General features: G+C 41.1%; 1 protein-coding gene across 1 annotated transcript in view; it reads left to right on the forward strand.

Annotated features, from left to right (window-relative positions):
* Positions 1 to 17,159, forward strand: part of huwe1 (HECT, UBA and WWE domain containing E3 ubiquitin protein ligase 1) — a 201,263-nt gene that overhangs the window by 78,749 nt on the left and 105,355 nt on the right. The window contains 9 exon segments of the mRNA XM_034172372.1: positions 3,482 to 3,727; positions 4,938 to 5,071; positions 5,143 to 5,255; positions 5,369 to 5,546; positions 8,277 to 8,418; positions 8,420 to 8,469; positions 8,471 to 8,491; positions 8,598 to 8,720; positions 13,543 to 13,780. Of these exon segments, the coding sequence (XP_034028263.1) occupies positions 3,482 to 3,727; positions 4,938 to 5,071; positions 5,143 to 5,255; positions 5,369 to 5,546; positions 8,277 to 8,418; positions 8,420 to 8,469; positions 8,471 to 8,491; positions 8,598 to 8,720; positions 13,543 to 13,780 (1,245 nt within the window).

Raw genomic sequence — 17,159 nt, forward strand, 5'->3', positions numbered from 1 at the left:
ACTAAATACTGGTCATGGGTGCTGTCAGTTGTTTTTGTAGGAAGATATTTGTCATCTTTAAATGTACTCTTGCTCAAGTATGTTGAAGAAATGAAACAACTTATATAAAAATACATGTAAGATCAAAGTCAGGTCCCTCAACGGAAAGGAGTGGACCCCTCAGTTATTCACAACTACAGGCCCATATCTAAATTATGCATTTTAGCAAAAGTCCTTGAAAGGTTTGTCAGCGAACAACTTAAAGACTTTTTAGATAAAAAAATGTATTTTATCTCCATATCAGTCTGGTTTTAGAAAACAGCACAGCACAATAACAGCTGCTATTAAAGGACATAAGACACAGAAATGATAGCTTAGATTTAGGCGGTTAGTGACCATCCAATGATACACCGGGATTACTTTGTGCACTTCCGTGACCGGTCTCAAAGTATATATCATTCGCAACAAACAGCTGTGGAGACTACCGAAAACAGAGTACTTGTGAGCACTCGTGTTTCTGACTGTTTATGTAGCTTTGAGGAAACTTCCCAGCATGCTGTTGATTGGAATGTAGCTGCTAACGTTAAGAACGGAGCCACAGATTATTTGCAAAGTTTACATAAGTTTATCGTGTTATGACGACTCGTTTTTAAGTGATAACTGTTAATTATGATGCAGTCACAGTAAAAGCAGCAGCCGCTCTCCACTGTGAGAAGACATAGTGCGCATGCACGTCCATCATGAGTGGAGCCTGTTAAAAGCAGTCTCTGCTAGAGGCTCAGCTTTGTGGTTGCTTGTAAGTGTTGTCATCGATATAACAGTGAAAAATCTAAGGAATGCAGTTCACCTGGAAAGTATTCACAGCGCTTCACTTTTTCCACATTTTTTTGTTACAGCCTTATTCTAAAATGGATGAAACTGTTTTTTTTCCTCAAAATTCTACACACAATACTCCATAATGACAATGTGAAATGTTTCTACAGCTTAATTGGAATTCACCTGGGGTAAATTCAGTTGATTGGACAGGAATTGGAAAGGCACACGCCTGTCTACATGCCTGATGGTCACGCTGTCTGAGCTCAAGCATTCCTCTGTGGTGAGAGGGGAACCTTCCAGAACGACAGCCATCTCTGCAGCAATTCACCAATCAGCCCTGTATGGTAGATTGGCCAGACTGAAGCCACTCCTTGGTAAAAGGCACATTGCAGTCTGCCTGGAGTTTGCCAAAATGCACCTGAAGGACTCTCGAGAAACAAAATTCTCTGATCTGATGAGGCAAAGATTGAACTGTTTGGCGTGAATGTGTTCTTGCTGAGCTAAGATCAGTGTTGCAAGAGGTCAGAAGCTGCCTTTTGTGTTTATTTATTAATTAGCATTTTATGACGCAAAAGTCCCTTCAGCAACTCCCTTGTTTGCACTCGGGGTTGCATGTTCACAACAAATACTAGCTTTCTTTTTCCACCCAAATGTACCTAAAGTCTCTGAGGACAACTTAATGTAAAAAAAAAAAAAACGCAGATAAAACTTTCTTACCTGTCAATCTGGTCATGCTTTCTGCGTAAATACACATATTCATTCTAACTGCTATGACGGCAAATCCAGACGGGGGGAGGCACTCCCACAACACCCCTAGATTAAAGGTCCACTTTTGAAGACATTTTTTCATACTACTATACTTAATAATAATTTCAACAACTAAAATGTTTAGAAAGTATTTAAATTTTAGAAAAATGGTTTAAAAAGAATTTGTTACATTTCTAAAAAATGTAGATTATAAAGTTTTACTGTTACAGTGCTGTCAACAGTTAAATATGAGGTCAAGAAAGATATCTATTTTTTTATAACACAAGTATTTATGTTCATTGAAGTCGAGAAACACTGACCATTTTTCATGTTTTACAAAAACTTTTTTTCAGGAAATAGTATTTAAGTTCTGCTTCATATGTCAGGACATACATTGTTTGTTACTATTAAAAATGCACTTCTATTAAAGAATATTAGCAAAATGGGTTATAATTTTCATGTTGAGGTGGCAGAGGGGTTGTTGTCAGCAGCTGCTGAAAGTAACTAATAAAGTAACTAGTAATCTAACTTGGTTACTCTTAAAATTGAGTAATCAGTATTTTGATTACTTTTTCAAAGTAATTGTGGCAGCACTGGTCATTGTTTCACACTGGTTTTGATGGAAGTTTAAACTTGAATCTTGAGCTGGTTCACATCTGGTGGCTTAGGTTTCTTCCAAGTCCTGGCATGTCTGAAAATTCCTGCCTGTAATAAACTGTAATAGTAGGAAAATTTGCACCAATTTTGGTAGTTTCTAAGCTGTGGTTTGATGTGGCTTTGAGCACTTTTATGAATGTGTCTGGTTTTTAAGTATGTTAGTGTTGTCCTTATATGCTCTAAGTTGGATGCTTTCTGTGATTGCAACACAAATCTACCTATGGGTATTAATAAAATAACCTGAACCTGGATGATGGGGGCATTCTGGGATTGTGTGAGAACTCACTTATCAATCAATCAATTTTTTTATATAGCGCCAAATCACAACAAACAGTTGCCCCAAGGCGCTTTATATTGTAAGGCAAGGCCATACAATAATTATGTAAAACCCCAACGGTCAAAATGACCCCCTGTGAGCAAGCACTTGGCGACAGTGGGAAGGAAAAACTCCCTTTTAACAGGAAGAAACCTCCAGCAGAACCAGGCTCAGGGAGGGGCAGTCTTCTGCTGGGACTGGTTGGGGCTGAGGGAGAGAACCAGGAAAAAGACATGCTGTGGAGGGGAGCAGAGATCGATCACTAATGATTAAATGCAGAGTGGTGCATACAGAGCAAAAAGAGAAAGAAACAGTGCATCATGGGAACCCCCCAGCAGTCTACATCTATAGCAGCATAACTAAGGGATGGTTCAGGGTCACCTGATCTAGCCACTTATGCATGGGTGGAGGCAGAAACATAGTATCCTCCTGAAACATTCTTACTTCTGCTTTGACTGATGCCACTGAATGTGCTTCTGATTCATGGCAGGAGCTCCACATCAATAGATTTTATAGAATCTCAGACTTGGTAAAACCTAATTATGCATGATAAAGGGGAACATCTTGACAATATAAAAATTGGAGTTTTCCAGTATAGATGGATATTTGGATGGAGTAAACTTGAACAAAAGGGAGCAGCAGGAAGGAATGTCTTCATGATGGATATACAATGATGTGTTGTACCTGGATGTAATTCCCTACATGTTAGGAGTCACTTTCTACTCATGTCCATATGTTGAGTAGGCTGTGATTGTGTACACCATAAGAGGTCATATTTCCTTTTCTGTGTTTCGCATCATTTTGACCTTATTTGAAGTAACCTGCATATTGAATAATTTCTTGTTATGCAATTGTGGTTTTTACTGGGCCACTGGAACATGTCACTTGCCGTCTCCTCACAGACGGTACAAAGCCACACACACCCGAGTTGTATAAAAATTTTACATTTGAATTTTTGTCTTTTAGACTCTATCACACGAGCCCAAAGTACTTCAGGAAGGCCTGTGCCAACTAGACAGTATCCTGACATCACTGGAGCCGCTACACAGACCCATTGAGGTTCCTGGAGGGTCTGTGCTACTCAGAGAACTGGCAAATGCTGGCCATGTCACAGACGCCACATTGTCAGCTCGTGCCACGCCACTGCTACATGCACTTACTGCTGCACATGCCTACATCCTCATGTTTGTCCATACTTGCAGAGTAGGGCAGGTAAATATAGTCATTTATTCATTGTGTGTTTTAAGATTTGGCTTTTTAGGATTAAATCAGTTAATTATGTTCATTATCTTGACAGAGATCAGTGGGCAAATTAGCTTTAGTGTGAAAATTTAGAAAAATCCATATATAAATATTTTAATGTGCTTTTTTTTTGTATTCTTCCATATATAAAACTGCTGTAGTTTTAATGAATTTCTTGAAGCATGATTGTGGATGTTTTAGGGTAGTATTCAATTCAATTTTATTTATATAGCGCCACATCACAACAAACAGTTGCCCCAAGGCGCTTTATATTGTAAGGCAAGGCCATACAATAATTATGTAAAAACCCCAATGGTCAAAACGACCCCCTGTGAGCAAGCACTTGGTGACAGTGGGAAGGAAAAACTCCCTTTTAACAGGAAGAAACTTCCAGCAGAACCAGGCTCAGGGAGGGGCAGTCTTCTGCTGGGACTGGTTGGGGCTGAGGGAGAGAACCAGGAAAAAGACATGCTGTGGAGGGGAGCAGAGATCAATCACTAATGATTAAATGCAGAGTGGTGCATACAGAGCAAAAAGAGAAAGAAACACTCATTAAACATTATGGGAACCCCCCAGCAGTCTGTCTATAGCAGCATAACTAAGGGATGGTTCAGGGTCACCTGATCCAGCCCTAACTATAAGCTTTAGCAAAAAGGAAAGTTTTAAGCCTAATCTTAAAAGTAGAGAGGGTGTCTGTCTCCCTGATCCGAATTGGGAGCTGGTTCCACAGGAGAGGAGCCTGAAAGCTGAAGGCTCTGCCTCCCATTCTACTCTTACAAACCCAAGGAACTACAAGTAAGCCTGCAGTCTGAGAGCGAAGTGCTCTATTGGGGTGATATGGTACTATGAGGTCCCTAAGATAAGAAGGGACCTGATTATTCAAAACCTTATAAGTAAGAAGAAGAATTTTAAATTCTATTCTAGAATTAACAGGAAGCCAATGAAGAGAGGCCAATATGGGTGAGATATGCTCTCTCCTTCTAGTCCCCGTCAGTACTCTAGCTGCAGCATTTTGAATTAACTGAAGGCTTTTCAGGGATCTTTTAGGACAACCTGATAATAATGAATTACAATAGTCCAGCCTAGAGGAAATAAATGCATGAATTAGTTATTCAGCATCACTCTGAGACAGAGATAGTATGTGTCTGTTAATGTCACTCTTGTGTCTCTTTGTGAACAGAGTGAGATCAGAGCTATCTCTGTCAACCAATGGGGTTCTCAGCTGGGCTTGAGTGTTCTCAACAAGTTGAGTCAGCTCTATTGCTCTCTGGTATGGGAAAGCACTGTTCTGCTTTCCCTTTGCACACCTAACAGGTAATCTTCCTATCCATTACTCACATTATTTTCACTTTGCATTTTGCTGTAGTGTGGTGTTGTTTGTGTAGTCTTCCTCCAGGCTGTGAGTTTGGTCAGGTTGACATGCAGAAACTGGTGCCCAAAGAAGAGAAGCCTTCCGGAAGCACTACAGCAACCAATGCATCTGGCTCTAGGAGAACTGGTAATGTCACATTTATCCACCCCTACCCTTCAAGAAAAGCAGGAGTAACTATGTCACTGCATAAATCTCACGTTTTCCATCTGATAGGTTCATATTATCTACCTTTCTCACAGAGCCTGAAGCATTGCCTGTGGATTCCTCTGCTGGTGGGCTGTTGGAGGGTATGGGTCTAGATGGTGATGCATTGGCCCCTATGGAGACTGATGAACCCACTGCAACAGATCCCAAAGCAAAGTCCAAGCTTACTCCGGCTATGGCCACACGAATCAAACAGATAAACCATACTCTCTGGTGAGATGTCGCAGTGTCATGGCTTTAGGGGAGGTGATGGTCTAGTGGTTAAGGCGTTGGGCTTGAGACCAGAAGATCCTCAGTTCAAATCCCAGCCTGACTGGAAAATCACTAAGGCCCCTTGGGCAAGGTCTTCAATCCCCTATTACTCCCGGTGTTGTAGTGAGCACCTGTATGGCAGTACCCTCACATCGGGGTGAATGTGAGGCATTATTTGTAAAGCGCCTTGAGCGTCTGATGCAGATGGAAAAAGCACGATATAAATGCAGTCCATTTATTTAATTTGTTAATACAAAAGTGCAGCTGACATTATTTTAGTCTGTGATTCACATAATTTTGTTATAGTATGTGTTATGTTGAAAAAAAATGAATGTTTGAATTGTGATCTGAAAACAATTATTTCATCAAATGTACTGCACTGGCACTATTTGTTCTCACAAAACCAAAAGCAGCTGAATTGCAACAATCTAAGCGTGATGCACTGTACAGCACTTTGGTCAACCTCAGTTGTTTTAAATGTGCTCTATAAATATAGTTGAGTTGATGTCTGAGACACATCAGCACCTGCTTGCCATGCTAAAAGCAATATCAGTTCCCACAAGTAACTTAATGTTATTTTGTTAGTGTCCTAAAGCTCATATGAGACGTACATCAAACACGAACAAAGAAGATAGCATGGCACTTACTTTTGATGGTCAGAGGACAGTTTTGAGCTAAATTAATCTAAAGTGAGTGACAAAAGAAGGGAATATGAGTGGCCTTGTATTGTGACCAGCCTAAGGCACCCCTGTAGAGTAATCACATTGTCTTATCAGCATCTTGATATGCCATGCCTGTGAGGTGGGATGAATTATCTTAACAAAGGAGAAGCACTCACTAACAGATTTAGACATATTTGTGAACAGTATTTGAGAGAAATAGGTCTTTTGTGTATATAGAAAAAGTTTTAGGTCTTTGAGCTCAGCTCCTGAACAGTGGCAGTAAAGCAAAAGTGTTACGTTGATATTTCTGTTCAGTGTATATTCGCATGAAAACAGCTGGTTGAAGTTCTTAGAGCAGTGGTGTCCAAAGTATTGCAGAAAGGGCCAAGAGGGTGCAGGTTTTCTTTGCAGCCACTGACTCCAGCAGGTAATTTCACTGATGAACTCATGGCATCTGCTCTAAGTGATGTTAATCACTGAAATCACCTGCTGGAGTCAGTGGTTGCAAAGAAAACCTGCACCCTCTTGGCCATTTATGGAATACTTTGGACATCATGTCTTAGAGAGTGGTGGACTTAGGATTGGGTGGGTGAATATGAGGTTTCATTGTCAAGCTCTTTGAGCATCTGATTCAGATGGAAAACCAGTGTGGAAATGCAAGTCCACTTATTAGCCCTCTGGAGTGGTCTGACACGGCGGTATGTCAGTCACATGACCGAATTAAGTGGCCGGACCGTCCAATTGACCACAGTCTGAGTGTTCGTTTGAATGTGGGTTGAAAGCGCTTTGAGGCAACTCTGTTGTGATTTGGTGCTATATAAATGAAAATAAATTGAAATTCAATAATTGAAAGTGCAGATTTCAAACTATGTAGCAGTCTTTAAATTTTGTTGATAGGCCTACTATAACTGAATCATGATTAATAATTTGTCATGCTTTTCATGAATATTATGGTCATTGTTTTCTGCACGTTACTGCAGAAACAGGACTTTCACTTCCTTGTTCTCTCCTCTCTTGCTGGAGCAGTTGCAGGGGTAAAAAATAACTTATTCTTTATCATTGTTGGAAAAATGCACAGCCTAAATCAATCACAAATGATCATCACCCACGTATTTGGTTGCAGACGAGATCCTGGCCAAAAGCCACCAAAGGCAGATGAGGTGCCAACAGTGCCTCCAGGTGGACAACAGAAGGGGTGACACTCCTGTTATGCACCTGGTCTGGCCTGTGAGGGCTCTTTTTGTCTTGTGTTGGATACAAATTGTTTTTGAGTGGCACAAATAATTTGTGTGGCATCTTTCATTCATTCATTCATTCATCTTCAGCTGCTTTTCTGGGTTTGGGTCGCGGGGGCAACAGCTCCAGAAGGGGACCCCAGACTTCCCTTTCCCGTGCCACAAACACACACATGGTCAGCCTTATATATTAGAATCACAACCCGCTCACTAGACCCTTTATTTTCACAGTTCACATGGTACTCAGGTCAGGTAGCAAGCATCACACATAACTTACTGCGTAGTAGTGGTGGCTAGGGTGGACTTTAATTAGAATCAGAACGGCCCAGTGCGCGCCACGTGCGAGTTAAGGCGTCTGTTTTTTGACTTAAATGTACCTGCTGTGTACAGCATTCAGAGTGGTAGACTGTTGATTTGCCTCCACGAACGAGGGGTGTTAGGTTGTAAAACTCCTTGTGCTAAACAGATGACAGTAATCGAGCTAGGGAAACATCTGCCGAGACACTAAGAGCATTATATATCCCACAACATGCAGTGATATGACATACTACACCTTTTTATCATCATTCACTGAGTCTCATGAATGTCACAAATTGTTCTGTGAAAATTAATGACAACATATACACAATGCAGGGCAAATGAGTACACCTTAACTAAAGTGACATGAAATATACAATGACATGGCTAAAATTCTTATTACCTATGCGTAGAATGGGTAAATCAGCTAGTTTTTCTTAAATTTGGTCATTGTTTAATGGGTCTGATTGTATTCACGTGTCTTTATCATTCTGTAGCCTCTTCCGACTAGGTAGAGCCCTGGCTGAACTTTTTGGCCTGCTGGTGAAGCTCTGTGTGGGCTCCCCAGTGCGCCAACGCCGCTCCCATCATGCAACAAGTACGGGCCACCACCCAACACCTGCTGCTCGGGCCACAGCCTGCTGCTCTCACAAAACTCCTCACTAAGGGTCTCAGTTGGCAGCCCCCACCCTAACACCAACCCTCGCTTTAGGTAAAGAACAGGCCACCCTCGACTACCTTTTTGCCAAACTTTGAAATGGAAGTAATATGACGTCTATTTTCTTTTTCATTATTATTATTTTAATTATTTCTTGCAGGCTAACATTCTTCATCTGCTCTGTGGCTTTACGTCTCCCATGCTTTTTTGATGAGAGAAAATACCCATACCATCTTATGCTTCAAAAGTTCTTCTGTTCGGGTGGGCATGATGCCTTGTTTGAGTAAGTCCCAGTTAACTGAATACTGCACAATTACCATAGCAAATAATATGAGCAATATTGTGAGAGAGGTTCGTGGTTAAGTGTTGGGCTTGAGACCAGAAGATCTTCAGTTCAAACCCCAGCCAGACCAGACAATCATTATGGGCCCTTGGGCAAGGTCCTGAATCCCTGAGTTGCTCCTGGTGTGTAGTGAGCACTGTGCATAGCAGCCCCCTGACATCTGTGTGTGAATGGGTGAATTTGACACATCATTGTAAAGTGCTGTGAGCTTTTGATTCACATGGAAAAGCATTGTATAAATGCAGTCCATTACCTTTTACCGTATTTAATCAAATATACTTTATTGTCCCTGCCGGAAATTTCTCTTGAGCATAAGTGCTACACACAGCAGAGCAACAGATACAGCATTGATGAAATCACAACACAGAAAGACAGATACAGCATTGATAAAATCACAAAATAAGAGATTAAAACCTGCCTAAAAACAACCTAAAAAAACACTATCCATAAAATTCACAACCCTATAGCTCTACTCATTTGATGTCTTAAAGACGTTCGCTGTTGTTTACATCAAATTTAGTTTTCAGTTGAAGGTATTGTTAATGAAAGGTATTGACTATTATTATCACTTACTGAGGCGTTGCTGGGTCAGTAGCATAGATTTACATTTACGCTACCTGCCTGCAGTAACAGGTGGGTATCCCAGTACCCGTCCGCTGTGCATAAAGTGATAACATCGTAGCATGCTCAATCCAAGAACTGTCAGCAGACGATGACATGAAAAGGCGAGAAGTGTGTGTTGGTCTCAATATGGATATTCCGGATGATTTTATCATGGATAGTCCGACAATGAACAGCAGCCAAAGCAGCCAGCTTGATGAGGACACCCTGGCGAATTTGGAGAGCAGTGCGGTACCAGCCAACATGACAAAAGTTAAAGTGAGCCAACTTTTTATGTATGCGTTTGCTGGGTGTCGTGCGTTTTGAAATGACATTAAATATTGTTAATGTGATTCCACGTTTTGTGTATCTCAGTAAGTGATAATAATGCAAATAACATGCAGTTGTCATGCGGTATGCGTTTTCAGAGTCCCTCTGTCCATGCCCAGTTGCCCAAAATGACAGATATTTGCCCTCGTCTACTCGGGAGAATGTTGGTCATTTTGGGGCGACTGGGCATGGATGTTGACCTCTGAAAATGCTTACCACCCTCCAAAAGCATGTTATTGTATTATGGACTTTTGTTAAGTCGATAGTCAAAATCTGTGTAGATACCAGAATCTGTTGCAGACATAAAAATCTAACATCTACACGGGTTTTGACTGACTTAACAAAAGTCTCACATTTGGTCCAGCCTTGTTTTGTATGGACAGGCTTTACCAGGGGTCCCTGATGTAAACTTTGAAGAAAAAAGTGGGTACACATGCACCCTGAGTTCTGTCACTGATGACTAAAGGGATTCTGACAGTAAATGAACATTAAGTTTGGCTTATACCCAAATATGTTGTTTACACCCTTGCTGTTGGTAGTGGGTAGGATAATGTTAAAACTTAGTTTCTTAGAGAATCCTTGAAATTCTGTCTGACCCCTAAGTTTTACAAGTAGGGAGCCAGCTGGCCTTGAGCTGAAAATTTATAAATGGAGGAATATCTGGTATAGCCGCAGTCATTGCTTTCCAGTGATTCATATTCCAATGCAGCTCACATCATAGTCTCATTATTTCTGACTTTTTATTTTATTTTTTTATTTCAACTGCAGGCAAATAATTGTTTCAAATTCTGTTATTGGTCTCCTACATTTTAATTTTTGCTGTCTGCTCTGGCAAAAAAAGCTGTATTGGCAATCCCTAATAAGAATGTCTATATGGTTCCAGAAGAAACGGCAATTTTCTCATAAGATTGTAAGACTTGGGCACAGCATGAAAGTGAACGAATGGGGTGGGAGAAAAATTTTATGCATCATGTTTTGCTGTCTGGGTAGAGCCAAGACATACACAAAGTAATAGTGAGTTGGTGACTGAATCAGGTGAAGATGTTTTAGTTTCATTTTAGGGCAGGTAGCAAATGGCATTTGGGTGCAGTGCTGTCACCTACGGCATTTGGCACAATTGGTTCCTGTCCTGTGAATCAAGAAAGAGTGAGAGAGTTCTACTGGCCCATGTTTTTTGAACCCCCCAGAAACTTGTCTAATGGTGTAGCTAACTCCAGTTATTTCAAACATGCCATTTGGATTTATCTCTTTGACACAAAGCTTCCTGATGTCTGTCATTGCCACTTCTTGTTCTTAAGTGTACATGTGGTAGTGAATAAGGATACACTCCCCTGAGTCATCTTTATGATCGTTGGAAGAATAAGTCCAAGTTTACTTGGTTTCAAAACTACACTGCACAGCTTTGGTGTGCAGTTGTTTTGGGTTTAAGCTGAATGAGAAAGGTGAGACAATTATCACAGGTTGATGTGTTGACTTTGTTTACGCAAGTTTATTGAAAAAAATATATATATTTGTTTCTATTTCTGTTCAATTTTTTTGTGCTTTTTTAATCTTTTTTTTTTGGTTGAACAGATATTTCCTAGAACATAGAAACCAGTCTGTGTACAAATTCTTTTTTTTTTTTGTTGTTGTTGCCTGGTAAATGCTCAAAATACAGCAAAATTTCACATACACTTAAAATTATAAACACAACACTTTGTTTTTGCTCCCTTTTTCATGTGCTGAAATCACAGATCCTAAACATTTTCTATACATGCGAAAGACTTATTTCTCTCAAATATTGTTCACAAATCTGTCAAACTGAGCACTTCTCCTTTGCCATCCCACCTCAATGGTGTGGCATGTCAAGATGCTGATTATTGCACAGGTGGGGAGGCGATGGTCTAGTGGTTAACCCGTTTATGCCCAGATTTTTTTTTATAAGTGGAAAAAGTTGCATTAGTACCTTTGAGATTTTGTGAATTAAAAATGACATTGATACACTTCAGCAACAATTATTGCCAGTGGGGAAAAAACGGGTTAAGTGTTGGGCTTGAGACCAGAGGATCCTTGGTTTCAAGCCCCAGCCTGACTGGAAAATCCCCAAGTTGCTCTCGGTGTGTAGTGAGCACCTTGCATGGCAGCAACCTGACGTCGTTGTAGGGATGCACTGATCCACAATTTTTCACTTCCCATCTGATCCTGATACCAGAATTTGGATATCTGCCGATACTGATACTTTTCCGATCCGATACCAGAGCTCTGTTTACTTTAATATTGTCATTGTTGATTTTATGAGGATTTTCTTAAAAAGGAGACCTGAAAGTTCAGCTACAGTTTGCCAGAAGGTGTATCAAAGATGAAAGCCTAGATTTGGTGTTTTGATGAAATAATTAAGTCCTTTTATTTTATTTTTTTTATAGACTTAAAGAGAAAAGACAGCTCTCTCTCCCTGTCTCTGCCTGTCTCGCTCCCTCTCTGTCTCTGCCTCCATCTGTCTGTCTCTCATTTGCTCTGTCTGTTCTTTCTCTCTCGCTTTCGCTCTCGCTCTTTTTCTTTCGCTGTTTTTGTGCTGCGCAAACTACAGACTTTTTGGAAACAGCCTTTCAACTGTAAAATAAATGTTGCATCTGCAACGCTCGTGCAGGATTTTAATAGAGACCTTTTTTCCTTTCAGTGGACAGAATCTCTGTTTGCTGTCCTTCTTGGCTGCACGCCGAGCTGGCGTTTTATAGCCTTGGAACAGTGAAGCGGCTACCTTTTCAGCAGCAATTCGGTTCTTTTTTTTTTTCAGAAAATCCGTGCTCGACAAACGGACAGTTTGAACCAGAGAGCTGGGCTTAAATTTGCCGCTGCTCTCAGTTTCGAACAGGCTGGCTCCAGAAACCCCCCCTCTCCCCCTCCTCTCGGCAGCAAACAAAGCAGAGAGCAAACAGCAGTTGAGAGGTTTCACATGGGCTTGTCTCCGGTATCGGAAAATGTCACGGGTGGAATGTCCACCAGAGCTGTTGCCTGTGAATTGAATGTTGATTTCTATACCATGAGCTGTCTCCAAAGGCGTTTCAGAGAATTTGGCAGGACATCCAACTGGCCTCACAACCGCAGACCACGTGTAACCACACCAGCCCAGGACCTCCACGTTCAACTCCAAGATCATCTGAGACCAGCCACCCGGACAGCTGCTACAACAATTGGCTTGCAGAACCACACAATTTCTGCACAAACTGTCAGAAACCCTCTCAGGGAAGCTCATCTGCATGCTCGTCGTCCTCATTAGGGTCTCGACCTGACTGCAGTCCGTCGTCGTAACCAACTTGAGTGGGCAAATGCTCACGTTCGATGGTGTCTGGCTGCTGATCTGTGTGAAGGAGATGTGTTGCACTGTGTGAGGCAAATGGTGGTCACACCAGATACTCACTGGATTTTGACCCTCCCAGACCCCTTCCAATACAACAAAACCGAACATTTTAGAGAGGCTTTTATTGTGGCCAGCCTAAGAAACACCTGTGCAATAATCATGCTGTCTAATTAGCATTTTGATATGCCACACCTGTAAAGTGGAATGGATTATATCGGCAAGAAGTGCTCATGAACACAGATTTAGACAGATTTGTGAACATTTGAGAGAAATAGGTATTTTGTGTATATATTTGTTTTAGATTTTTGAGTTCTGCTCATGAAAAAATGGGAGCAATGTATTTGTAATTGTCTTTACATTTTTTGATGTGGTCAGGCACTTTTTTCCAAACTCATAATAGCTTAACCATATGTAAAACGTACATTAAAATCACATTTTTGCACAATATTTCTGCTGCAAAGTTTATTTATAGTTGGTTATGTTGCTTTTGTACAGGACATTTAACTGGGCACTGTCCATGGGTGGTAAGGTGCCTGTGTCTGAGGGTCTGGAGCATGCTGATCTGCCAGATGGCACAGGGGAATTCCTGGATGCCTGGCTCATGTTGGTGGAGAAGATGGTGAACCCCAGCACTGTGCTGGACTCACCTCACTCTCTCCCTGCCAAAATGCCTGGGGTCACACCCACCATGCCACAGTTCAGTGCTCTTCGGTTCCTCATAGTGACGCAGAAGGTTGGTACTTCTTAACTGCAGAATTGAAATGACATGATGCTTAGATTACTTTATTTTGATTTCCCCGGTATTAAATACAGGGGGATATCTCAAGAACCAGTTGACAAATTTCATTCATATTCAGCGTAAGAGTGTATTTGGGTGATCCCCGACACCAGTCGATTACGATGACCTTGGGGTCAGTTTCAGTGCCACAGTGTGATATTCAGGAGGTTGTCATTGCCACCCTTGTTACAGTGATATCTCTAGCCCGTTCACCAATTATATATATATATATACACACACACACACATACAACCCCTGGCAAATTTATGGAATCACCGGCCTCGGAGGATGTTCATTCAGTTGTTTAATTTTGTGGAAAAAAGCAGATCACAGACATGACACAAAACTAAAGTCATTTCAAATGGTAACTTTCTGGCTTCAAGAAACACTATAAGAAATCTGGAAAAAAAATTGTGGCAGTCAGTAACGGTTACTTTTTTAGACCAAGCAGAGGGGAAAAAAATATGGACTCACTCAATTCTGAGGAATAAATTATGGAATCACCCTGTAAATTTTCATCCCCAAAACTAACACCTGCATCAAATCAGGTCTGCTCGTTAGTCTGCATCTAAAAAAGGAGTGATCACACCTTGGAGAGCTGTTGCACCAAGTGGGCTGACATAATCATGGCTCCAACACGAGAGATGTCAGTTGAAACAAAGGAGAGGATTATCAAACTCTTAAGAGGGTAAATCATGGCTTCCGGTTTGGGACATGTAGGAGCAAGATGTGAGAATGAGGGTCTCCTGAGACTTTGACTATAAACACCGGAAAACACCTATATACACAACTTTACGCCGAAGTAATAGTATTACAAGGCTATTACTCATCAAAACGGTTAGTTTTAGGTTATTAAACATGTCTAAGAAAGAGTCTGAGAAGAAGTCCAGCCGAACGCTGAGTAGCAAAGTGGCTAACATGGTGGCTGCTGCTAACGCCGAAGACTTCGGTATGATATTGGCTGCGGAAATGGAAAAACGTGAACATTTGAAAATGGACATGACATCTCTAATATATCGCTGGCGCCTATCCAGGCATCCATAGCGAATTTTCAAGTGACGGTGGATAAACTGGTAAAGAGGGTCGCAGCGGTGGAATCCACAGCAGGTGACAACTTTGATGCACTGTTCAAGGCTGAGCAAGATATCACTGAATTGAAAAAGCTAAATGCTACTTTGATGGATCGCATTGACGACCTGGAGAACCGGTCCAGGAGGGTGAATCTTCGCATCATTAATGTGCCTGAAGGCAGCGAAAAGAAAGCAGACATGGTCACGTTCGTCTCAACTCTCTTGAAGAATTACATGGGAGACATTTTTCCTTCACCACCCAAACTGGAACGAGCCCACCGGGTGTCGCTACGGAGACCTAAAAAAGGCAAGCCGAGTCCGAGACCCATAATCGTCGCTTTCCACAGCTTTCAAGACCGCGAGCGAGCTCTGAACTGAGCAAGGCAGAACGAAATGACATATGAGGAACACACCCTGAGATCCGACCCCGACCTCAGCGTTCATCTCTCAAGGAAGCGCGCAGCTTTCAAGAACGTCAAAGCGGCCCTTTACAAGAAAGGAATTCAGTTCAACCTACTTTACCCTGCCCGTCTCCGCGTTAATTATGGCAAGGAAACACTACTGTTCGAGACACCTGCGGAGGCTGAGACATTCTACTCAAAGATTGAGGGAAACCCAGACACCCTGACTGAGGAGAACTTGGATAATTCAGCTGAGTCGGTGGAACAGGAGTAATAATGCAGCATATCCAACAATGGGTAAAGTAACCTAAGCGCATTTGAAGTGGGGGGGGAACAAAACAAAAAACAACCAAAAAATAAATAAATAAATAAATAATAATAATAACAACATATACTGTGAACTGTTAAGTCATGCTTCGGTGGACACTGTTCTTGGTTCTTTATCTGCATGCTTAAGTTTTCATTCTTTTATTCAATTGTGAACAAATACTTCGAGTTATAGGTGGATTTCCTACCTTTATTTTTTTTCTTTTATTTATGTCACTGTTCAGGAGTTCTCTCGAGAGCGAGGTTATTGAACGAGAGTAAGTTTTTGGAAGTGTTGGAAGAGGGACGGATCCTGCGTGCTGCTATTTTAGCAGAGTTAGGAGGGGTTGCATTTTTTGGGAATGAGTGGGTACACTGGACCCTTTATATTTGTATTTTGGCTGTTTGTAAGCTTTTTGTTTCTTACTGTGTACCACTGACTTCAAAGATGTTAGGTATGATGGACGTTTTGTTTGTCAAAGGATACAGGTTAATATTACTTGCATTAGCGTGCCTAATGTGTGGATGTGGCTAGTAATAGTGCAAATTATGCTGGCTCAGCCGTGAGGTTTACATCCTGGAACGTTAAAGGCCTCAATGGTCCTGTAAAAAGAGGCAGAATATTTTCTCATATTAAAAATCTGAAAACAGATATTGCTTTTCTTCAGGAAACGCATTTAAGCAATTCAGACCAACTGCGCTTAAAGAAACACTGGGTGGGCCAAATATTCCATTCTAGTTTTAACAGTAAAGCAAGGGGTACGGCAATAATAATGCATAAAAAAATTCAGTTCATCGCTTCCAGCTTCATTTCTGACCCACAAGGCCGGTATGTTATAGTGTCAGGGACACTTTATTAGACTACTGTATTAATGGTAAATATTTATGCTCCTAATTGGGACGATGTGGGATTCGTACAAAGAGTTGTTTCCCAGCTGCCAGACCTTAACATTAACCTGTTGATTTTGGGGGGAGTTTTTAATTGCGTAATTGATCCTAATTTAGACCGGTCTAACCCCAAAGCGCTGACCCTCTCTAAAATGGCTGGTAGGTTTTCGGAATTTTTCAACCATGCTGCATGTGTGGATCCATGGCGGCATCTCAGTCCACATAGTAAAACATTCTTTCTTTTCAAATGTGCATCATACCTATTCTAGGATAGATTATTTTTTTATTGACCGAAGGCTTTTGAACTCAGTAGAGACAGTTGAATATTCAGCCATTGTAGAATCAGACCATGCCCCTATAGTAATGAATCTCACTTTTTGCCAAAACTACAGTTGTCGGCCTCAATGGCGTTTTAATACCACACTACTGTCAGATAACACATTCTGCACTTCAATCGAAATAGCCATAAATAGATTTCTGGAAACTAATAGAATTGATGATGTGTCCCCATCACTGTTATGGGAAACCCTTAAAGCTTACCTTAGAGGAGAAATAATAGCATATTCTTCTTATATTAATAAAGAAAGAAATAAACAAAAACAGTTGACTGAAGCCATATTTGAATTAGATAAGATAAACTCCACATCCCCAAGCGCTTTACTTCATAAG

The sequence above is a fragment of the Thalassophryne amazonica genome, chromosome 6, assembly GCF_902500255.1.
Source record: "Thalassophryne amazonica chromosome 6, fThaAma1.1, whole genome shotgun sequence".
Lineage (NCBI taxonomy): Eukaryota > Metazoa > Chordata > Actinopteri > Batrachoidiformes > Batrachoididae > Thalassophryne > Thalassophryne amazonica.